General features: G+C 42.1%; 1 protein-coding gene across 1 annotated transcript in view; it reads left to right on the top strand.

Annotated features, from left to right (window-relative positions):
* The window catches only part of LOC108702751 (disks large-associated protein 4), a 97,838-nt gene that overhangs the window by 6,258 nt on the left and 65,613 nt on the right, over window positions 1-25,967 (top strand). The window contains exons 2-4 of the mRNA XM_018238399.2: window positions 19,611-19,650; window positions 20,253-20,312; window positions 24,792-25,851. Of these exons, the coding sequence (XP_018093888.1) occupies window positions 24,850-25,851 (1,002 nt within the window). The 5' untranslated portion in view covers window positions 19,611-19,650; window positions 20,253-20,312; window positions 24,792-24,849. The remainder of the gene's footprint in view (window positions 1-19,610; window positions 19,651-20,252; window positions 20,313-24,791; window positions 25,852-25,967) is intronic.

The raw sequence follows: 25,967 nt of genomic DNA, 5'->3' as shown, positions 1-25,967 counted from the left end.
TCATGACCGCTGTGGGTCCCTTATAGCAGCAGTAGGAAAATAGTCTCTGGGAAGGGATTGTGGCTGTTGAATAGCAGGTATAGTAGGGAGAGATGGTGCCTATAGTAGTAGTGGGATAATAGTCTCTGGGAAGGGGCTGTGGGATAGCAGGTATAGTAGGGAGAGATGGTGCCTATAGTAACAGTGGATAATAGTCTCTAGGAAGGGAGTGTGACTGTGGGATAGCAGGTATAGTAGGGAGAGATGGTGCCTATAGTAACAGTGGGATAATAGTCTCTGGGAAGGGACTGTGTCTGTGGGATAGCAGGTATAGTAGGGAGAGATGGTGCCTATAGTAACAGAGGGATAATAGTCTCTGGGAAGGGACTGTGGGATAGCAGGTATAGCAGGGAGAGATGGTGCCTATAGTAGCAGTGGGATAATAGTATCTGGGAAGGGACTGTGTCTGTAGGATAGCAGGTATAGTAGGGAGAGATGGTGCCTATAGTAACAGTGGGATAATAGTCTCTGGGAAGGGACTGTGTCTGTGGGATAGCAGGTATAGTAGGGAGAGATGGTACCTATAGTAGCAGTGGGATAATAGTCTCTTGGAAGGGACTGTGGGATAGCAGGTATAGCAGGGAGAGATGGTGCCTATAGTAGCAGTGGGATAATAGTCTCTGGGAAGGGACTGTGTCTGTAGGATAGCAGGTATAGTAGGGAGAGATGGTGCCTATAGTAACAGTGGGATAATAGTCTCTGGGAAGGGACTGTGTCTGTGGGATAGCAGGTATAGTAGGGAGAGATGGTACCTATAGTAGCAGTGGGATAATAGTCTCTTGGAAGGGGCTGTGGCTGTGGGATAGCTGGTATCGTAGGGAGAGATGGTGCCTATAGTAACAGTGGGATAATAGTCTCTTGGAAGGGACTGTAGCTGTGAGATACTGGCACCTGAGGAAGGATCAGATAGATCCGAAACATGTAGTGCTACCAAATAAACGATCACTTGTTTGATGATATTGGTTCTCCAGAGTGGTGATTTGTCTGTGAGATAGCAGGTATAGTAGGGAGAGATGGTGCCTATAGTAACAGTAGGTTAATAGTCTCTGGGAAGGGAGTGTGACTGTGAGATAGCAGGTATAGTAGGGAGAGATGGTGCCTATAGTAACAGTGGGGATAACCAGGCCTCATTGCCTAAATAACTGTGTATAATTCAGAAGAAATCTCTCTATAAAAATGAAGATATTAATCATGAAATACACAGTTATATTAATTTTGTTTAGCAGTTATCAAGTGGACCCCAGTCCTGGTGGGTTTTCCAACTTCTCTACCTAACTAAAAGCCCCCTGTAGAGTTCACAGGGAAACATATTTAACTTGAGCCCTTTTAAATAAATTAGTTTGACAGTTTTTTTGTGCTTTCTAGGAAGTTTTTAGTCAGGGCCAGACATTAAACCTAGGAAGGAGAGTTGCCTGGTCTTTTTTTTTTTTGCTAAACAACATTAGGAAATATCAGAATACAGCTTTGCTTGGTTGCAGTTAAATAGAAACATGCAGGTTATTGGCACAAACATTTGGCAACTTTATGCTTTTTTTTAGCCAAGGCGAAAAAATGTAATTTTTTCTTTATTTGTATACTTTTATACCCTAATTTTTAAATATAATAATTAGTCCTCTTATGTGGACAGCTCTGCTGTACATCATTTGGATTCTGGATGCCCTAGGATTTTTAGGTGGCTGGCCCCTGTCCAGTAAGAGACTTTCAATCTCATACTAATACCATGCACACAAATATGCCGTGATTGTTACGCTCTAAATAGAGCTGGCCCTTTGACCCTTGCTACCTATTTTATTGCTACTAGTGCACTATGGATACTTTCTTGGGGCACAAAGAGTTAAGTGGCATATGGTAAGGTAATGGACATGCTGTGCTCTATGCGAAGGGCAAAAAGGCTCATGCCTTTTCAGTATGGCAAGGACATCACAAGGTCATCTGGATGCTTGCAGAATTTAAGACACTCTGGGAATTTTACAAAGAGAGAGCAAGGATTAAAGTGGAGCAGCATGTGCAGTTCTCTAGCTCTCAAGGGGTTAAGGAATCTTGACTTTCTGCCTTTCCAGGGGAGAGACAGGGAAGGAATGGGACTGCAGAGCAAAGGATAAAGAAGAGAGATTCATATAGAAAGGGGTGGGGGAAAACAGTGACAGATTGTGGGGAGATGTACTCTGTTTCAGAGAAATCAAACTGAAGCCCCTCAGCTGCTGGGGACTACAATGTCTACCATTAGCAAAGGCTGTTGGGAGATTCTGGGAGCTGCAGTTTATCCCATATATAATGTCTCTGTTCCTCTCTTGAACAGAGGGACGCCCCAACTTTCTCTCTCTGCCTATAGCTAAATCAGTTCTGGCCACGCACAATGCATGCTGGGTACTTCTCTTCTTGTTAAACCACCCACTCGGCCCTGAAGCCTGCCTCCAGCCTGTCTTTAGTAAACCACTGAGGGACTGGCCTAGACTGGTCTCTTAGTGTTGATCTGTCCTTGGTACTGAAATATCACTGATGCCCTTTCATGTTATTTTTTTCATTCCCCCAAAAAATAATCAGAGGGGAAAAAAAGAATAATACAAATCCTCACATCTTCCCCTTTTTAAATATTTTAAACCCTGGTATCTGGGGCAGCAAGATTTTGGGACAACGTAATTACTGTCAAAACACTGTTGGATGGACAGTTCTAGAATTCAAGAAGCTGCTATAGAACAAAGGAAAGTGAAATTTAGAACAGGAATGATTGTTAGCATTTGTTTCATAGCGCCAATGTATTCCACAGCAATTTACAGATCATTCCCTGTCCCAGTAGAGCTTACAATCTAAGGTCCCTACAAAATTTCTATGGTTGAATGTATCAGGAGCTAATTAACCTGCCTGGTTGGGATTTGACAGTATTCAAATATGAACTGGCAATGGCTGTATTTAGATCAGATGCCGCCCTAGGTATCGTACCTAATCACACCCCTATGTTTTGCACACTGATGTCACGCAACATATTCAGAGAAAGTGACGTCAGCGCCCGTGCATGTGACGTCACTTCCGCATTCTTCCTCGGCCCCCCTACCCCTCACCCCCTTAGCTCCGTCACCAGATTTCCTATGGAAATCCGTGGCAGGGAGGGTTTAAAAAAACAAAACAAATAGGCCCCCATAACCGTGCTGCCATAGACACAGACCCTCTGGGGCCTATATTTAAATACGGTTCTGGCAATGGCATGATGAGAGTTTTCATTCTCTACCATTTGGATTATTGAAATACAATTGAAAAATATATTAGGCATGCACTGAATCCTAGATTCGGCTTTTTACGGCAGGATTCAAATTTGGCCGAATCCAAGTGCATGACGGAACCAAATTTGAATCCAACAACAAAAATTGTCATCACACAAACAAGTAAAAAAAATGTTTGTTCTTTAGGATCTTCTGCACAGTGCAGATAAATAGAATCTATTATCCAGGGACTTGGGGTTTTCCGGACAACAGATCTTTCTGTAATTTGGATCTTCATACCTGAAGTCTACTAGAAAACCATGTAAACATTAAATAAACCCAATAGGCTGATTTTGCTTCCAATAAGGATTAATTATATCATAGTTTGGATCAAGTACAAGTTACTGTTTTATGTACAGAGAAAAAGAAAATAATTGAAAGAATTTAGATTATTTGGATATAATGGAGTCTATGGGAGATGGCCATTCCGTATTTTGGAGATTTCTGGATAATGGGTTTCCAGATACCAGATCCTATACCTGTACTGCCATGTAAAAGCTCACCTATTTATATATAAAAACCGATGTCATTCTGGTGATGTCATAATTACCAGTTAAGTAGACACGAGCCCCATGCTTACTTTAGATTAGCCTATTATTGAAGCGTCAAAACAGGCGTTGCATGATTATCATAGTAGCAGTAGAATGTTTGCAAAGGCATATCAGAAAGACTTCATGCAGTGTTGTAATAGTTTACTGAAGCCCACCTGAAGTCTTAAGTCAAGGGCAGACTGCCACACTATACATTACACTATACACCTACATTTCTCCCCCTGCCACCACTGATGATTACTTCCCAACTGCAATCCGGCCTCACCAAAGACCCAACAAGCCTGGGGACCATTTGATTTTCTCCCAGTGCCCTGGTGGGCCAGTTCAATAAATGCTCAAGCCATGGACATGCTTGGCAATCTACTCAGTAGCAAAGTGGCCTTGATTACTTGTAACAAGTACTGTAACTGGCTCTGGGAACAAAAAAAAAATGAACAAGTGACTTTTCAAATTAGTGTGCAAATTTTGACTTAGAAGTAGCTCTACCTATAAAAATAAATGAAGCCCAGTGCACCCCAGTAAAAGCTTTTAGGTTATTAGAACTGACACTACAGCTCCACAGCCTGCAGCCCCACTTCAGGGATATTAATGCAGTGGATAAATGTGCAGTCTAAAAGTAAATTTGGGCAAGCTTATGGGCAATTACTTGCTTACGACCTTGAATATCTGTAAATCTAAACAGAAGCGGATATTAAGCCCATGTTATGTCTTAAAGCAGTGATCCCCAACCAGTAACTCGTGAGCAACATCCATGTTGCTCTCCAACACCTTGGATGTTGCTCCCAGTGGCCTCAAAGCAGATGCCTAGTTTGGAATTCCTGTTTTGGAGGCAAGTTTTGGGAGCATAAACAGGTGTACTGCTATATAGAGCCTCCTGTAGTCTGCCAGTCCACAAAGGGGCCACCAAATAGGCAATCACAGCCCTTATTTGGCACCCAAGGAACTTTTTGCATGCCTGTGATGCTCCCCAACTGTTTTTAGTTTTGAATGTCGCTCACGGGTAAAAAAGGTTGGGGACCCCTGTCTTAAAGGGTCACAACTTCATAATTATGTATATGAGAATACCTTAAATGATAAGTGATAATTATTGTTATGATCAGTGGTGTACATTTGGGTAAAAGAATGTACCAAACAGGGTGATCGGTGACCTGTATGAAAACCAATTAAAAAGCATTGCCTGGAGAATAACAATATCAGCAGCAGACCCAGCAGTTCAGTGGCGGAACTACAGGGGGTATGGTGGGTGTCCGCACCCCTCAGGGGCCTGCCGGAAGCTGGCGCCAGCACAAGAGTTGCGTCAGGAGGGGGAGGGGGGCAGGTGCAAGGCCTGCGCCTGGGCCCAGGAACTATTAGTAGCTGCTAGGAAACCCTAAGAATATCAAGAGAACTGTGGGGGTTCTGACCTCCAATTTTTGGAGAGACCTATAAAGATTTTGCTGCAAGGTGCAGAAAGTGGGCATCACAGTTTGGCATTCTTGTACTGACCTCATTTTCAAAAACATGCCACGTTCAGGCTGAGAGCGCAGGCACAAGGCAGTACTGAAGAGAATCGTATCTAAAAAGATATACTGTACATACCATTTATACAGTGCAGTGCAGGCATAAATACTGCATCACTGTGCAGCTCTTGATGTTCAGAGTGTATACACCCTGCACATATACGCAGTATGCTTAGTCACTATTGGTCATTGCTCTACGGAGGATTGTATGTAATACAAAATTATCGTGAAAGCTTATTCTCGATATCATTGTGATGCCGGCATCACTATCCAGCTCTTGCATTATCAGTACACATCAACTGTTATAATATAGATTGCTGTATTGTACATGTAATGATGTCATGTAACCTTCTCATAAGAAGTATATGACAACCAATAATGTCCGGAGTGGGTCCATCAAGTTGTTATTATGCCTCTAAGCATTGGCTTTTTGGGATGATGGGATCTGTAGTTCAGCCACAGCATGGTAACTGCAGTTTGGATATTCCTTATAAAGAGAACCCATTTGCATGTGAGAATATTTATGTAATGCTATTTAGATGATGGGGTATTCGCTGGTACCTTGGACCTATCTTGCTACTAATACCTGCAAACTCCTGGTAGAACACATGGTACTCAGGTACAGGCACACAGAACTGTTCTCTCAATAATGAGGGCACCGTCGGTTCTTGCAACAAACAGTTAATAATGAATCTTACACAATCTCTGTGGGGGGCTGCTCAGATGGTACCATAAACATGCACTTCATAGATACTTTCCGCCACTTGATGATACAAAAGCATAGGGCAACAACCCAGAAGTAGTCAGGCCCAGATTTCTGGAAAGGCCATCAAGGCCCGGGCCTAGGGTGGCAGGATTTTAGGGGGTGGCATGCTGCCAACCACGTCCACATTGGTTCAAAAACATTGGGGATGCTCTGGAGATACAAACATTTTTTTAAATTTTCCATGCTCCAATTCACATTGCTCCGGTCCTGATGATGAAAAGTGCCGCGAATAAAGGGGAGGGGAAAGGGGCAATGAACAGCCTAGGGGCGCCTGCTATGTAAATCCGGCCCTGGAAGTAGTATTCACTTATATGCAAATTACTCCCTAGTACTAGAATGCAGGGTCTGACTGATAGGTGCAGGGCCTCCTACCCAGAGCACATGTAAGTTAAACATACCTTCAGCGCGTCGGGGGAGGGAGATCAGCGACCTGGGGAAGCACCGGTGGGGTTCGGGTCAGGGCTGGCCGGGCCCACTGGGTTTTTCCTGGTGTCCCACTTTCCAGTCCAACCCTGATAGAGAATGCTCATAGTAGGGCTTACTCCAGGAATCTCCTATTTCTGAGCCTAAACATTTAGGCCAGTATAGGTCCCTATACTGATGGGTGACACAGTTGGGTTTCTTACCCCTTCTGGTTTCCTCACTGGAGCATCAGGTTGCTCTAACTACCTACATTCATCCCACTGCTAGAGTGAACTACTGTATAATAGATCTTTCCTCTCACTACCTTCTCCAGCTGAGGCCTACCTCCACCAAAGGCACTCCAGCATTGACCACCCCAAAACTACAAGGAATAACCTGGAACCAGCAAAGGCAAACAGCTTCCCTGGGCAACCGCAAAACAGGGCAGATCTTTGGCAGGATTAACCCTTATAGGGACTAATTAAAATAAAGGTGAGCAAAACATTATAAGGGTTTACTATTCTATGTAGATGTTTGCAAGGGTGTTGCAAACATCTACATCTGGTTGCTGTTGGAAGCAGATTGTGGAGGAGGATACGTCATCAGAGCAATCATGGTTGTTCCGCTGATATGTCTAAACACTTATAGGCATATAAAAAAGGCTTTCTGTCAGAAATGTAGTAACTGCTACACAATTGCTGCCCTCTTACGCCATTTTATATTCCAAGCTTACGGGAGTCTTTTAGAAATAAATGCTATATCTGTTGGAATCTGTCCTTTGGGATAGTTGTGCTAGGGTTACCAGTGGTATGGCCTAAAGATGTGGATCATTTATAGAATCTCGCTCTTGTACCATTTTAAAAGCTGCGACAAACATCAAAAATGAATTGGGCATCACCTGGGGTGGAAGTGCCACAGAGATTTGTTGTGCTGTGAACAATCAAAGTTATTTGAAGATCTTTATTGAATGGGTTGGCTCAACCCCATTAAGGAGCACTCCTGTATGCAAGACAATGAGCAAATACAGGCAGCATTAGGTTCATAGAATTTCTGATGGAACTTAAGTATAGACAGCAAAGGCCTTGTGTATTTTACCGAGAACTAGAATATGTGCTAAAGAATGTGGAAAATATTGAAGAAATATGTTTAGTGGAGCTGGAAGATGTATAAGACAGGGATATGAAAGCCATCAGAACACATAAGAGTCATGTCTCACAAGTAAGGAGACTGTGTGGGTATGAGGGGCGGGAACCAGGGGTATACAGTAGAAGAGATACTCCCCCCCCCCACACTGTCATACCCTAGACACCTGCCTCTTCTGCCTTGTCCTAGTTCTGACCCTGGCACATACTAAGTAAAGAAAAAATTGTGTTCGTTAAGAAATGGCAAGCATTTGCTACATCATGGGAGGCACAAAGGTGGGTAATATGAAGGAACTCACCCTTCTTAGACCATGTAATTTTAATGGTTTAAAAAAAAGAACATGCTTGGCCACAGTGTGTAAATAAAGCCCCATGCTTAGAGAAAATGAAACCCTAACAATGAATATGGATAAAAATTCCATATTTTATATACTGAACTGATTGCAACAGCTTCTCAATATCGGCAAAGATTCAAACTTGTCACAGGGGGTCACCATCTTGGAAATTGTCTGTGACACTCGCATGCTCAGTGGGCTCTGAGCAGCTGTTGAGAAGCTTAGCTTAGGGGTTGTCACTAACTATCAACAGAAAATGAGTTTGGCCTGTAATATAAGCTGATGCTACAGGACTGATAAATTCTGATGCTAATTGCACTGATTTCTGTGCTGCCATGTAGTCATTTTCTGTAATAATTACTAATCAGCCTTATATTGTGACATTTATATTCTATGTGTACTGTATATTGTGAGTGGGTCCCTAAGCTCAGTGACAGCAGCACAGAGCATGTGTAGTGAATCAGCAGAAAAGAAGATGGGGAGCTACTGGGGCATCTTTGGAGGCACAGATCTTTACTGCTAAAGGGCTGTGGTTGCCTTGGGCTGGTACAGAAGCCCAAAACATAATTGACAACATTTCTAGCTATTTCTTTATTTAGGCTTTAGTTCTCCTTTGAAGCAGGTGTTTGTTGCAGGCCTCCCCTGGGCCTTGGAGCACTGTACACAAACACCATATTTATGGAGTTTTCTAACACTGCATGGTTAAATAATAAATGGGCACCATTATTTTGGTTACAATTTAAGAGTAAGTGGAAATTCAATCATGCCCAAGACTCGATTTCGGATTTACATGATGTAATTTTGGCTTTGGTTTTAGAATAGCAGAGGGATAATATAATTTGCAGGTTTGCACTAGTGTATATGTCATATTACTGCATGAACAACAAAAAAAAAAAAAAAAGCTCTGAAACACTTTCCTGAGCTGTCCTTGGTGGGCATACAAATAGGGAAGAATAGCCGGACACCACATGTAAAGGGGGACCCTCGAAGCAGCAGTAGAAGATAAGAAGGCAAAATAAGTATAGCAGGGCAAGAAGATTGGAGGTATTGGGCAAGAGAGAACATTTTTATATCAATGTTAAACAACAGCACTTCTGCTGGGGAATGAAAGCATTGCAGGAAACCAATCTGTAGATTCAGGCAACAGGGGGCTGTTATTAGATACCTTAGACAGTAATTAATGGACATGTGTGTGTGTGTGTGGGGGGGGCTGTTTGGCTCTACATCGCTAGCATTCTGTTAACTCCAATGTAGAATTTCCAGTTTATGAGGCACTGATTGGCTTGCAAAGTGCATAAAGATGGCTGCATTGGCTCAGAGTTATGAGTGTGGAGATGTTATGCTGCATGGCTTTCAGAAGCAGCAGATTTTAATGTGGCACATAGGTACCCTTCACCCCTAACTATTGGGTTTCAAACAAAACCATAGGTGCTCTTTACATCACTGTCAAAAATAAAGCAGCAATGTATAGAATTCAGCACAGCCTTTATTATGCCTGTTTTGGAAATATTCATTTTGAAAAAAGGGAGGTTGGTAATCTCCACTTTATTTTTCCTAAACTCCAATCCCAACCCCCTCTCCCCCTGACAATTTATTACATAATTTAATTTGCACAGCGTTTCTTTTTGCCATTACGCTATTTAAACCACTCTCTTTCAAGTGTATTAAAGCTCCCAGTCTCTTTCTTGCCCCAACTATAGTCATGACTTTCCCACCCCTCACCTCTCCTTCCCTTTTTTACACATTATACGTAGCTGTTTCCTCCTCCACTAGTCATAGCTATAAAAATCACATCAGCTGGATTAAAAGTAAAACTATACCTCAAAATGAATACTTAAGCAACAGGTAGTTTAGATCTTATCAAGTGGTATATTAAAGAATCTTACCAAACTGGAACATGTATTTAAAGGGACACTGTCATGGGAAAACATGTTTTTTTCAAAACGCATCAGTTAATAGTGCTGCCCTAGCAGAAATCTCCACTAAAATCCATTTCTCAAAAGAGAAAACAATTTTTTTATATTTATTTTTGAAATCTGACATGGGGCTAGACTTATTGTCAGTTTCCCAGCTGACCCAGTCATGTGACTTGTGCCTGCACTTTAGGATGGAACTACTTTCTGGCAGGCTATTTCTCCTACTTAATGTAACTAAATCAGTCTCAGAGGGACTTGGCTTTTACTATAAAGTGCTGTTCTACCAGGCAGCTGTTATCTTGTGTTAGGGAGCTGCTATCTGGTTACCTTCCCATTGTTCTTTTGTTAGGCTGCTGGGGGTGGAAAGGGAGGGGGTGATATCACTCCAATTTGCACAAGAGCACAAGTCACATGGCTGGGGGCAGCTGGGAAACTGACAATATGTCTAGCCCCATGTCAGATTTCAAAATTAAATATAACAAAATCTGTTTGCTCTATTGAAAAATGGATTTCAGTGCATAATTCTACTGGAGCAGCACTATTAATTGATGCGTTTTGAAAAAAACATGTTTTCCCATGACATTATACCTTTTTAAGTAAATATTGCCCTTTTGCATCTTTTTCACTTGAGCCCCCATTTTATGATAGTCTCTGTTCTGCCTCAGAGATCACCTGACCAGAAATACTGCAGCTCTACATGTAACAGGAAGAAGTGTGGAATCAAATGACAAAACTTGGTCCATTTCTTGACTCATGTGACCTAACATGTATAGTTTATTTTTTTTGTTTGGGTGATCCCTGGGGATTACCCAATCAGAGCCGTAACTAGAGGGGGGCGGGCCCTGGTGCGGGACGTGCAGCCGGGCCCCGCCCCCCTCCGTACGGCCAGAAACGGCCACATTAGAACAGTGGCGCGAGCTGCCGGGGGGGACCTGAGGGGGTGCGGGCCCTGGCCCAATCGCACCCCCTGCCCCACGGTAGTTACGCCACTGTACCCAATGGCACATACTGCTAAAAAGAATATTATTATGAAAATGGTGTATTTACATGAAGCAGGGTTTTACATACGAGCGGTTTCATGTGATATTATTTATAATAATTATAATATTTCCTTGTAACTAATGAAAGCCATTGACCTGTGTGCTCTTTCTCTGTTTCACAAAGAAGCATTACACTTGTCATGTATAGCTTTACAAATAAGCATGGCTTTATTTTGAAAGCTACAAAAACAGTCAAGCATTTAGCCACTTTTTTGGACGGCTAATTTGTCCACTTGAGAATGAATTTACCTTTTTAGAGCGATCCCACTGATATAAATAAACACAAATGCCTAAACAGATGAACTGTATGCACAAATGCATATCTGTATGAAAACATGTATGGGACCTAATATGCAGAATGCTTGGGATCTGGGACTTCCCAGATAAGGGGTATTTTTGTAATTTGGATCACCATACATTACATCTACTAAAAAATAGTTTAATTATTAAATAAACCAATGGGTTTGTTTTCTCTAATTATATCTCTCCAATAAGGGTTAATTATATCTTAGCAGAAGGTGCTGTCTTATACTTACAGAGAAAAATAAACCATTTTTAAAAATTATAATTATTTAATTAAAATGGAGTCTACGAGAGATGGCCTTCCCATAATTCAGAGCTTTCTGGATAACAGGTTTCCGGTTAATGGATCCCATACCTGTACATATAATCTTAGTAAACAGGCTATATCTCCCCTTTAGCTTTGGCTTGTGAAAGGAGTTTAATCTGAAGAACCATTACAGTATATTTCCCGACAGGGCTGAGGAACCATGGAGTAAGGTTACAGCATTAAAGCACCAATTTAGCACTGGAACGGAATTGATATGTGTTTGGGTTGCACAAAAGGCAGATATTACATTGTTATATATTGTGTTCAGGTTCTTTTTAGCGATGACAGGATTATTTGGTGTCAGCCTGTGTTTCGCCTTGGGGACGATTGTGTTAAATTGAGCGATTTACCTTGTTTTCATCTTAGACGCCACAGCAGTGCTTTTATGAATGAGAGATCAGCCAGCCAATAATAGGCTTCCATCTGTTCACAGGCATTCAGCTGCAGCCAATGAGACGGTGATTTACATTTCACTGTATCCTAGGCAAGAAATAATGCACAGTGACATCTTATTGTCTCGGAATTGTGACTTCTTATGGGGGGGGAGTCAGTGTCAACAGATACAGCCCCCAAATATGACAAATGACCAGTATAGGTGGAGAGGGTAGTGTAATGATATAAAATGCCTGTTAATGCAATGGACATAAATTCCTTTACTACATCAAAATCCAGCAGCAGTGAAGATGCATTTCAGATAATAAGAGGTGAGAGTAGTAGGAGAATGAATGCAGAAGGGAGTCCGGACCATAATAAGATACATTAAATAGTATACTTATGTCAAATGGCAATTGTCATTAGGCCTAGTAGCTTATTGGTGACCCAGGAAATTAAGAGTTACTTTGAGTCTTGTATTTTAATATGTGCAAAAGAAGCTTTTTAAATGGGGGGCAACAAATTTCCTGACACCATAGGGGCATTGATACTATAGCTTGACGCCATCCACCAAAATGAAATTATTTATCATTGGGTAAAAGTAGTCTGCTTAAAAAAATCCACAGACATGAATAGAGAGTGGCAGAATGTATTAAGTGTGAACATCCCCAATTTGGCCAGTTTTCCTCATAGCTAAGATTTTCCATACCTTTTAGCAGCTTAAGGTGGCCATACACGGGCAGATAAAGCTGACGATATCGGTGATTTAGACCAGTTTGACAGCTTATCTGCCTGTGTATGGGGCTTCCAACAGGTCTTCCCGATCGATATCGGCCACAATATCAATCGGGAAGGTTTGATTTTTAACCGATTTTTATTCAAAGTTCGAATTACCCCCGATATAGCCATGCCGTTAGTGGCATATCGGGAAAGATCTGCTCGTTTGGTGATGTCGCCAAACGAGCGGATCTTTGAGTCTATGGCCAGCTTTAGTTGCCCTTCTCTGCAACCTCTCTAATACAATAATGTCCTGTTTGAGTGATGGAGACCAAAACTGTACGGCATATTCTAGATGGGGCCTTACCAGTGCTCTATACAGTGGAAGAATGACAGCTTCCTGTCGTGAATCAATGCCCCTTTTAATACAGCTCAAGACCTTATTTGCCCTTGATGCTGCTGACTAGCATTGCTTGCTACAGCCAAGTTTATCATCTACAAGGACTCCAAGGTCCCTTTCCATAATGGATTTGCCAAGTGCAGTCCCATTAAGGGGATAAGTGGCTTGGATATTTTTACATCCCAGGTGCAGTGTCGGACTGGGACACCAGGGGCCCACCCAAAAACCTTGGACCAGGGGCCCACCAAAGACCAGGGGCCCACTCTCAGTACTATTATTATTATTCTCCTCACTCAACCTCTATTCTCCTTGTCTCTATTCTTTACATACTATAATCTATTATTCCATCTATTTGGCCTCTTTGTTCTCAAAGAAATAGAAATGGCCATGAAATATGCCAAATCTTTAGCAGCACAAGGGCCCCCTGACACCTGGGCCCACCGGGAGTTTTCTTGGATACCCCGGTGGGCCAGTCCGACACTGCCCAGGTGAATGACTTTTCATGTATCAACATAGAATCTCGTTTGCTGCCCAGATTGTCAGTTTGTCAAGATCTTGTTGCAAGGATGCTGCATCCTGAATGGAATTAATTGGGCTGGATAGTTTTGTGTCATCTGCAAACACTGATACATTACTTACAACACCCTCCCCTAAGTCATTAATGAACAAGTTAAATAAAAGTGGACCCAATACCAAGCCCTGAGGGACCCCCCTAGGAACCTAACTCCAAGTAGAGATTGTACCATTAACAACCACCCACTGTACCCGATCCTGTAGCCAGTTTCCTATCCATGTGCAAATGGTCAGGACCCTACAGGGACTACAGTGGGTGAGTTGAGGACCAGATAGGGTGCCAAGATAAAAGACACCAGGCTGAGGATCCCAACAGCACAGTCCTCTACTCCCAGGGAGGAGTTGCCCCAGGAGTATTATAACTTATACTTGTTTATTTTATATCTGGATCCTTGCTGCCTAGAGGAGCACACAAGGTACCGGGAGTTTCTGGGAATTACCCGAACACAAGGGGGTCAGTGGTGTAACACAAGCAGCTGAGTCCTATCCACACACACACTGATTCACACAGCCAAGGCCCAACCACGGGTGTGTGCTACATATTATTGTATAACTGAAGTGATTTTACCTTTAAATGTACTGTTGTGCCTGCCCATATTTCTCTATACACAGTGCTGTGTTATTCTTTATAGAGAAGATTGCTAGTTGTGTTTTTATAAACAGTAAGGAAATAAATCCAGTAACATGATTCCCGGAAAAGGAATAGAATAAAGGTCAAATTGAAATGTATGATATGACAACACAAGAGTTTTGGGTGATACTTGAAATCTGATTTGCTGTCAGAGGGGCAGATATACTATAAGTGCTACTCATCAATGGAGCTGGAAGGACAGACATGAATGTAGTTGCTTCCATCAAACATTAGTATAGAGCAATATTATAGAATGTTATGTTTTATTATTGATTATATCAGGGGTTGGACAACCATTTTGAATAATTATAGATAGAAAGTGATTAGAATGTACCAGTTTTTCAACAAAATGATTTGACAAGGCATTATAAATAGCTGCCATAAAACACCAATGACATAGAAAAGGTACAAATAGTAATGTAATACAGTGTACTAAATTACAGTAGCGCACTGCTGAAGGTGACTCACAGAATCACAGTCACTTTTTATGACGGCAAGACTGGCCAAAAATCTTAAATTTGACATGTAATTTTGCTTCTAGGTGACAAGATATTCTAAATAGGCTATGTATTGTTTTATTTGTCAGATTCAGGTCAAGTAGTACTGGCACCCAAGGCAATACTATTTGTCCCAGCACCCTATACACGTCACCCCCAGCTCAGCTGCCACAGACCCTTTTCCTGCTGCTTATTCACCACTGTCACTCTCAGCTCTTACCCCCTACAATAGTGACCCTTTCCAATTGCACCCAAAGCATGTGTCTCTGCTTCTTACTCTTAAATGCAGCCCTGTTATTTCTTCCTGCCACTTGTTTCCAAAGCATGTGTGACATAGACCTTTTTAAACAAGCAGAGGAAACACATATATATATGCTCATGTTGTACAGGTATGGGATCCGTTATCTGGAAACCTGTTATACAGAAAGCTCCAAATTACAAAAAGTCTGCCTCCCATAGACTCCATAATAATTAAATATTCCAAATTTTAAAATACGATTTCCTTTTTTTCTGTAATAATAAAACAGTACCTTGGACTTGATCCCAACTAAGGTATAATTAATCCTTATTGGAAGCAAAACCAGTCTATTGGGTTTATTTAATGTTTACATGATTTTGTAGTAGACTTAAGGTATGCAGATCCAAATTATGGAAAGATCCGTTACCTGGAAAACCCCAGGTCCTGAGCATTCAGGATAACAGGTCCCATACCTGTAGCAGAATTCACAGGCATAACATCTTCCAGTCTGCACATCAGGGTGGATATTGTGCAAATGTCTGCATTTTTACACTGACATCTGCCCCTTCAAGTGCACTGAGAGGCAGGTGTTATGTTTGTCAGTGCTTAAGTATATGGTGTGTTCTCCACTGGTGAATAATGTGTGCCATTATGCTTATACACTTGGATATGCTTTGTCTTGTAAGAGGGTCATCCACTACCTGTATTTAGTTTAATTGCCAGGACAATCAGAGTGTAGAATCTACAGTATGTCAGTGGGGATACCAGGCTGCACTGTATACAACACTTTCCATAAGCAGAATGGAGAACAGGTGTGGAAGCCAGGAATAGCCAACCATGCTGGAGTATAAGAAGATTTTTTTGGGGTGAAGACACAAAGAGCTACTAGTAGCAGTTACAAAATAGACAATAATGATAATTGGCTTTGCTAAGACAAAAAATGTTTGCAGAGGCCATTCGTATTTTACGACTAAATATTTAACAAAACTCCACTAATCTTTCTTTAGCAATCCAATATTTTCCAGCAAAGGACTTTACATTACATTCTAATTACATTTCCCCTTAAGTGTTTTTTTTTAGCAGAGGCAATTCTCGGTATTGTCTATGGCAGGGTATTTTTCTGCCGTTTTTAGCCACAACAAGTAGCTGCTACTAATAGCTCTGTGTGTCTTAATTATGGTTGCCACCTTTTCTGGAAAAAAATACCTATATTTTTATGGTTTTTCCCTATAAATAACATTTTTACCGTTCAGGCAGGTAAAATACCGACCTGGTGGCAACCCTAGTCTTCACCCTTAGGTGGAAGAATGAGCTCCAAACCTCTGATAGGTCTAGGGATAATAAATTAGGTAATGCAGGGTAGATTGTTTCACTATTCTGTCATTCCTGATTATGTAATGATCCACAGTCCTTTATGGAATCTCACTGACAAACCAAACTCACTTTAATTCTTTCGGGCCTTATGGTCTTGCAGTCATAATTTCCCACTTCTGCTGGTAGAGTTTTCAGTGCATCAGTCATACTGTGCATCAGCCATTAATATTTTTTTCTTATACCCTGGCTTCATCTCACATGGAGAAAAGTAGCAGTTATCAGGAAAGGGTACTGTAGTTCAGACAGGAATTAATCAAGTGTAGTAGGCACAGAATTAAAGAATTAGAATGCAGTAACTAAATAAAGCAAAAGGTGGGCGCAAAAGCATAACACTGTGATATGAGTAATGCTCTTTATCAGATCTGGGGTGCAGATTGTGGGAGGAGACAGAAGCACAATGGCGGGGGGGATGGGTGTATACAGTATAGGTAAAAGGGTAATGAATAGCGATAACACCAACAGGAATGTAGAGAGGAGAGGACAAGGTCACTATTAGAAAGTAATGGAGCATTAGTGCTAGTTAGAGTGTATATAGTAGGTGACAGGGCTCGTGGTGGTGGCAGAAGGTGCCAGTGCAAATATAAATGTATATGGGTAACAGGGCCGGCATTGATGGAAGGAGGGGCACTGCTGGTATAGATAACAGTGTTTGGTGGAGAAATAGTTTATAATATAGATATCACATAAATAGTTATTCCAGTCACTAGATGGTAGAGAGGGAAGCTACTTGAGTATGTTCTAGAGCAGGTTTTCCCTTGTGATACTTGACAAAGTCCTCCAGTTTATTTTCCTCTAAGTGTTTAAGTTCCCTCTGTTCTGCGAGCATGGTACACACCATAAACTTGCCCATACGGGGGCTGCTGTATGATAGTGAAATCACAGCACAGATCTGTATATTAAGTAACAGGGCCATCAGGAACTATAGAGGAAGCAGACCCCATGTCTAGATTGAGATTAAAAATAATTGCTGGCATTCCAAGTACACTGAGGCCCAAACAGTCCTCCACAAGTCCAATAGATAGTGGCTGCCCATAGCATTTTACAGAAATCCCTCTGGCTTTAGAGTGAATCTACAGATTGCCAATCTAGGCCAGACAGACCCTGTGGCTGAAGGGCTGCCCAGGAGTATAGAGGGTCCAATAATAACTAATTATAAAGAAATTGCAATGTACATTGGTAAAACAGGTCACTTTCTGGAAGCTTAGGAGGCCCTAAAATGTGTTTGCTGTGGGCCAATAACATCTAGTAATGTCACTGAATACCATGATTGAGCAAAGAAGGGTGGTGCTGGGGACACAGGACCAGAAGGTAGGGATAGAGAGAGCCGGGGCAGTGAATATATGTTAGAAGACAGGTATTTGGGGGTGGGTTGGAGTAGATATAGTGCCTGTGTATATCAGGGGCAGGATTTGAAGGTAGAAAGGCAAACTGTAGTTGACAGTGTTTAAGGTCACAGAGGCAATATATGTAGGATATGGGCTAATGGGTTGGGAGGTTGCTGAGAGCAGTGTGTATAGATAACATGTGGCCAGTACTGGAGTAAAGGAAAGGGTATTTCTGGTGGCAGTGTGCAATGAGTGCTAATATTAGAGTAGTGAGAGTGGTTGCTAGGAGCAGTATAACAGAATAAATATTAGAAGGTACGAAATTGTGTTTTGCTGGAGGCTATAAATATATAGGAAGCATAAGAAAATAAGAAGGTAGGATATTATACTACTAGTTTAATATACAGTAAAGTCAGTAAATGAATTGTCAGTTGTTGAGGGTGGACAGGACAGAAAGACAAGGCAAAAGCACCAGATACAGACACATTTAATCTGGTTACTGATGCTAATTAGGGTTCTGATTTCTGGAAAAAGCTGAGAAGACTGAATGAAGGAGGGAGATGGAGAGAGAAATGAAAGAGAGAGTATGGAAAGAAGAGCAGTAGAGCAGAAGGCAACTGCAGAGGAAGATCTTGAGCTAGCGATAAGGAAAAGCTGAGAATGATATGTGAGTGGGAGATACATAGCAGAGCTGGAGCTACGCAAGAGCAGGCAGATTAGCACTGTCACCATGTAGTGTACATATTTATTGGGTGAATCGAAAATGTCTTTAGGGTGTCCAAGGATAGGAAATTGTCACATAGCTAGAATACACAGTAATGCACTATTCATGCAGTGCAGTGCTGCCATTATTATTATGCCTATAATAGCAGTGGGGATAGTTTCTGGGATAGGTATAGTAGAGAGACATGGTGCCTGTTGTAGCAGTTAGATAATAGTCTCTGGGAAGGGATTGTAACTGTGGGATAGCAGGTATAGTAGAGAGACACCGTGTCTATAGTAACAGTGGGATAATAGTCTCTGGGAAAGGTGGCTATGGGATAGCAGCATGCCTGGACTGAGAGTCAAAATAGGCCCTGGCATTTCAGGTACACAGAGGCCCAATCAGCCCACACTGAGGCCCAAACAGCCCCCACCAGCCCATTAAATACTGACTTTCTATAGCAGCCCCCCTGGCATTTGCCAGAATCCACAGATTGCCAGTCCAGGCCTGGATAGCAGGTATAGTAGGGAGAGATGGTGCCTATAGTAGCAGTGGGGATAATAGCTTCTGGGAAGGGACTGTGGGATAGCAGGTATTGTAGGGAGAGATGGTGCCTATAGTAACAGTGGGATAATAGTCTCTTAGAAGGGGCTGTGGCTGTGGGATAGCTGGTATCATAGCGAGAGATGGTGCCTTTAGTAACAGTGGGATAATAGTCTCTGGGAAGGGAGTGTGACTGTGGGATAGCAGGTATAATAGGGAGAGATGGTGCCTATAGTAACAGTGGGATAATAACCTCTGGGAAGGGACTGTGGCAGTGAGATAGCAGGTATAGTAGGGAGAGATGGTGTCTATAGTAACAGTGGGATAATAGTCTCTGGGAAGGGAGTGTGACTGTGGGATAGCAGGTATAGTAGGGAGAGATGGTGCCTATAGTAACAGTGGGATAATAGTCTCTGGGAAGGGAGTGTGACTGTGGGATAGCAGGTATAGTAGGGAGAGATGGTGCCTATAGTAACAGTGGATAATAGTCTCTGGGAAGGGACTGTGACTGTGGGATAGCAGGTATAGTAGGGAGAGATGGTGCCTATAGTAACAGTGGGATAATAGTCTCTGGGAAGGGACTGTGACTGTGGGATAGCAGGTACAGTAGGGAGAGATGGTACCTATCTATCCATCCATCTAACATTTCTCTCCTTTGTTTTTCCCGCTCCAATGGTCAGTACTCCTCGAATGTCCCGTATCATGGTTCAAGTTACAAAGGTACTGAATAAGTGTTTTCACTATAATTCATTTCATTACTTGCTTTCCCCTCACTCATTGTATGTTACCCATGAAGATTAGACAATGTTGTTCCTTAGTGGTCTTACCCATGTCAGTCTAGTGAGATTTCATCTTTGGGCATGTAAGATTGAATGTAGAGTTGTTTAATCTGGGACCCTCCAGCAGCCTGGAATTTTAGTTTCTTACCCAGAAGTTGTCTACATCTGATTAAAAGGCTACACGCCACCCAAACAGACCGTCAAATGAGATTATCTAGTATATACATGGAAATGTATCTCTTTCCTCTTTATGTTAAGAAAAGATTGAGTAAAAGTTGGACTCCAACCCTCCTACATGAGGATAACAGGGGTAGCTGTTCTGTCTGCCAAAATAAACTACAAAGAGCACTGCACTGCTAAGGGGAGGCTTTTTCTGTAGGGATTCCATTGAACCACATACCACACTTTAAGTCCAAATTAAGAATTGGGTGAATGAAGGTGAGACTTTTTGATATTATTATATAGGCATCTTGCATTCCTTTTCTCTCTAATTATTTTTCCATTTGCCCCTACATGCATTTTTATTGCTTCCTCTTTTTTTAGGGTAATATATAAAGGTGGAGTCATTGTAAAGACCAGGATGGGACAATCCATCAGACAAAGGTAACAAAGCTTACATTTGATGGTTAACCATTCTTTTGCTTTTCGAGAACAATGCATATTTAATTTGTTATACATAAGGCAATATATAACAATTTGTGATATATATAATTTGTTATATAATAAGTTTTATATTTATATATATATATATATATATATATATATATATATATATATATATATATATATAATTTGTTATATATATATAAGGCAAATGTCCATCAAGTCCAATACAGAACTCCTGCTATCTCACTGCACCACCAATAGATTTTCCACTTGTATACATGATAATTGTTGAAAAAGTACACAAAATAAACTCAATCTTCTCTTTAAAAATACACTGGTGGGAAAAAAATCAAGAAATTTGCAAGCAAGGGATTACTACAAACCCTCTGCATGTTACTTGCTCCATCTTTATAGTTTTGCCCTGTGCCCCCGTCACAACCAAATATGCCCTGGGAGGGGAATAAAGTATTCTTTGCAGAACAAACACCACCAATATGTTTTACTGAACGTAATGATTCTATAAAAGTGCTTGCATACCCTAATTCACACATCTGATATTGCGCCCTTTATAGTAGTGGAACAAGGAGTAATGGTAAACAGGAACGGTTTCAGACTTGAAGGTGGATAGTGGATTCAGCAGATACTTCATGTCATACATTCAGTTTTAGCTACAGATTCTGAGACGGAAGTAGAGGTACACAAGGTGCTAATTAGGACAAGGTTCTATCCCCTGACACGCTCATCTAGAGCATAATCCAAAATTAAATGTTAGCAGTGATTTTATGTTTTTCATTAATAACTAATAATTATTTTAATTTGCAGAAGCCAGTCTACAACCAAGGCCATCCTTGGTTGAGAGGGGGGATAGTGAGAGACAGCTGGGTATCATACAGTGAGAGGGGAGAGAGAGATAGCTGTGTATCTTATCGAGAGAGGGGGAGTGTGAGAGACAGTTGTGTATCTTATAGAGAGAGAGGGAAGAGTGAGAGACAGCAGTGTATCTTATATAGGGAGGGGGGAGTGAGAGACAGTTGTGTATCTTATATAGAGAGGGGAGGGAGACAGTTGTGTATTTTATATAGAGAGGGGGAGAGTGAGAGACAGTTGTGTTATGTATCTTACAAAGAGAGAGCGAGAGAGGGGAGGGAGACAGATGTGTATCTTATATATATTGAGAGAGGGGAGTGGGAGACAGATGTGTATCTTATAGAGAGATAGGGGAGCATGTGAGACAGATGTGTATCTTATAGCAAGAGAGAGAGGAGAGATAGGAAGATGTTTATCATATAGAGAGATAGAATGGAGAGTGGGAGACAGATGTGTATCTTATAGAGAGAGAGAGAATGGAGAGTGGGAGATAGATATGTATTTTATAGAGAGAGGGGAGAGTGAGAGACAGATGTATAACTTATAGAGAGAGAGAGGGAAGAGTGGGAGACAGATGTGTATCTTATAGAGAGAGAGAATGGAGAGTGTCAGATGTGTATCTTATAGAGAGAGAAGAGGGAGAGTGGGAGACAGATGTGTATCTTATAGAGAGAGGGAAGAGTGGGAGACAGATGTGTATCTTATAGAGAGAGAGAATGAAGAGTGTCAGATGTGTATCTTATAGAGAGAGAAGAGGGAGAGTGGGAGACAGATGTGTATCTTATAGAGAGAGGGAAGAGTGGGATATAGGGAGATACGTTTGTCATGCATTAGGCACAGCAGGATTAAGGTTTGATATAGCTAAGATTTCTTAGCTTTCTTCTTTATCTTTAATCCTGGGATGGAGGAAAGATATGGTGACAAGTTATTAGGGCTCACGGCAAATGTGGCATTTGTTTTTCTATTTTGTCATGCAGCCTCTCATTGACTGTAATGGAAATCAGCCTGTCAGTGGTGGTACTGCAGACTTTGGGAACATAAGCCTTCTGTACCAGGATTTGCATTATAAATCAATGACAAGCAGCATATTTGGTTTTGGGCGTTTTGCACCAGCAGGGAAATATTGGAGAAATGACTACATGAGCCTTCAGCTTAAGAGGAAGACTTTTGCCCCAGTCTGCACACGGCCATTCTCTCTCTCCATGCTGAGGGGAATCAGAGCAACTCCTTCTCAGACTTTTATACAATAGGGTTTAATCTGACCTGCTGGTCCCAAATCCTCACCCTCCAACAGATTCATTCCTGAATACCTGGTAGAGCAGTCCAAAGCTATCCTAAGATTGACAAAGGTCCGGGGCCAGATGGTATTCATCCCATGGTACTTAGGGAGCTCAGCTCTGTGATTGCCAAACCTCTTTACTACATTTTTCAGGATTCATTGAGGTCTGGCATAGTGCTGACAGACTGGCGAATTGCTAATGTGGTGCCTCTATTCAAAAAAGGATCCCGTTCTCAACCTCAAAACTATAGGCCAGTTATTCTGGCGTCAGTGGTAAGAAAGCTTTCGAAGGGTTAATAAAGGATGATACTGGACTTTATAGCAAATCATACTATGAGTGTGTGCCAGCATTGTTTTATGCAAAATAGATCTTGCCAGACTTACTTAATTTTTTTTGTATGAGAAGGTAAGCAGGGCCTTGATTCTGGGATGGCAGCGGATGTGATTTACTTAGACTTTGCTAAAGCATTTGATACAATGCCACACAAAAGGTTACTGGTTAAATTAAGGAATGTTGGCCTGGAACATAGTATTTGTACCTGGATAGAGAACTGGCTAAAAGATAGACTACAAAGAGTGGTGGTAAATGGAACATTTTCTAATTGGACCAGTGTTGTTAGTGGAGTACCGCAGGGCTCTGTACTAGGTCCCTTGCTTTTCAACTTGTTTATTAATGACCTGGAGGTGGGCATTGAAAGTACTGTTTCTATTTTTGTAGATGATACTAAATTGTGCAGAACTATAGGTTCCATGCAGGATGCTGCCACTTTGCAGAGTGATTTGTCTAAACTGGAAAACTGGGCAACAAACTGGAAAATGAGGTTCAATGTTGATAAATGCAGGTTATGCACTTTGGCAAAAATAATATAAATGCAAGTTATACACTAAATGGCAGTGTGTTGGGAGTTTCCTTAAAGGGATCCTGTCATTGGAAAACATGTTTTTTTCAAATGCATCAGTTAATAGTGCTGCTCCAGCAGAATTCTGCACTGAAATCCATTTCTCAAAAGAGCAAACAGTTTTTTTTATATTCAATTTTGAAATCTGACATGGGGCTAGACATTTTGTCAATTTCCCAGCTGCCCCTGGTCATGTGACTTGTGCCTGCACTTTAGGAGAGAAATGCTTTCTGACAGGCTGCTGTTTTTCCTTCTCAATGTAACTGAATGTTTCTCAGTGAGACATGGGTTTTTACTATTGAGTGTTGTTCTTAGATCTACCAGGCAGCTGTTATCTTGTGTTAGGGAGCTGTTATCTGGTAACCTTCCCATTGTTCTTTTGTTTGGCTGCTGGGGGGGAAAAGGGAGGGGGGTGATATCACTCCAACTTGCAGTACCGCTGTAAAGAGTGATTGAAGTTTATCAGAGCACAAGAGGGATATAAATGAGCGGTAGAGAGTGCAGAGATGTGCAACTAAACTGGTTAGAGGGATGGAAGACTTAAATTATGAGGGTAGACTGTCAAGGTTGGGGTTGTTTTCTCTGGAAAAAAACTGCTTGCGAGGGGACATGATTACACCTTACATTTTACTTTACAGTACATTAGAGGACATTATAGACAAATAGCAGGGGACCTTTTTACCCATAAAGTGTATCACTGTACCAGAGGCCACCCCTTTAGACTAGAAGAAAAGAACGTTCATTTGAAGCAATGTCACAGACAGGCAGGGTCGGACTGGGGGGCCCGGGGCCCACCAGGACTGCTGTCGGCCCAGCAACACCGCCGCTTGGCGCGCATGCGCAACAGCGCCGTTCTGTGCGCATGTGCGACAGCGTCGTTCGGCGCGCATGCGCAACAGCGTCGTTCTAAATATCTAGAGAAGGGTTCTGGCCCGGCGGGGGCCCACGAGGGTCGGGGCCCACCGGGTTTTTTCCCGGTTTCCCGCCGGGCCAGTCCGACACTGCAGACAGGACAGTGAGGTTGTGGAATGCACTGCCGGGTGATGTTGTGATGGCTGATTCAGTTAATGCCTTTAAGAATGGCTTGGATGATTTTTTGGACAGACATAATATCAAAGGCTATTGTGATACTAAACTCTATAGTTAGTATAGGTATGGGTATATAGAATTTATGTGAAGGTAGGGAGGGGTGTGTGTGTATGGATGCTGGGTTTTTATTTGATGGGGTTGAACTTGATGGACTTTTGTCTTATTTCAACCCAATTTAGCTATGTAACTATATTTATAAATAGGCCCCTAAATGTTAAAGGTGAACTTCCCTTTAAAGCTTGGGACACATCTATCCATCTTTCCTACTTCTTGCTTAATATGGCATAATGTATAACCTATTTTCTATATGAACGGTAATGTTTATTTTTGCCTTTCTATCAGGGCTTATGAAAACCATATCCCAAAGCTGTGACGAGATGCTTAACAGGTGCCGACTGCAATGAAGGGTTTGGGGGACGCCCGTGTACGGCACCTCTCAGGAACCCTGGATTCCCATCCAGACTCCCTGTACATCCCACAGGAAAGGACACCATATCTAATCAGCTCCTCAGAGTCCTACCCCCCAGAGCCTCGGTATACACCTGACAATTCCTTGCATCCAGACTGCCTATATCCACTCAACAATCAGCTCTCCAACAGCAGCACCTTTCCACGGATCCACTTTAATTCTCAATATGAATCACCAGAGGACACCCCACCCTACCCAGCACCCCATATTCCACCTGCTAAAATCAATAGGCTTCCTGCTAGCCTCCTGGACCAGTTTGAGAAACAACTGCCTAGCCACAAGGATGGTTTCAGCACCTTGCAGTTCCAGCGAGGAGCACCAGAGGGCAAGGACCGAAGTGAGAGCCCTGGACGTATACGCCATCTGGTCAACTCTGTGCAGAAGCTATTCAACAAGTCTCAGTCCCTGGAAGGTGGAGGCAGAGCCAGCGTGAATGGCAAAAAGGGATCATCAGAGGACTCTAAGGGGACAAGAAGAAGCAAAAGTAAAGAGCGTGGCAAAGGGGATGGAAAGGGGCAAACAAGGGGGAGTGGGGTATCTGGGTGGTGGAGTTCAGATGACAATTTAGACAGTGACACAGGGGGTTACCGCAACCCAGCAGGGATGATGACTTTGGGAAGAAGACCAGAGCATGCAGCTCGACATTTCATTAGTGGATACAACACGATCAGTGAGAGCATGCTGAAGGCATCCAAAAGCAATAATGACCTCAAGTTCACACCCTTCCAGCCTCCATCACTTACATTGTCTCCTCTGCCAACCACACAAGAGGTGCTCCCTGCCAGCTCAACGTCAACGTTAAAGAGAGGGTCTTGGTCCACGCTGACACTGAGCCATGCCCGTGAGGTGTGCCAAAAGGCTTCAGCTACTATAGACAAAGCTTTTCTGAAGTCTAAGTCCTGTCATCAGGACCTCAGCTGTCAGTATTTGCAGGTAGGTGGTTTAATAAAAACCATGACAGATTACAAATGCTTCCCTTACGTCCTTATGTCTTATTCAAGTTAGACGATGAGTTCTGACTGTTATGTAGTGCTTTCGTTTCTTGAGTT

Source organism: Xenopus laevis, chromosome 9_10S, assembly GCF_017654675.1.
Source record: "Xenopus laevis strain J_2021 chromosome 9_10S, Xenopus_laevis_v10.1, whole genome shotgun sequence".
In the NCBI taxonomy this organism is placed as follows: domain Eukaryota; kingdom Metazoa; phylum Chordata; class Amphibia; order Anura; family Pipidae; genus Xenopus; species Xenopus laevis.
The sequence above is the reverse complement of the archived record's forward strand: the minus strand, read 5'-3'. Positions and strand labels throughout refer to the sequence as shown.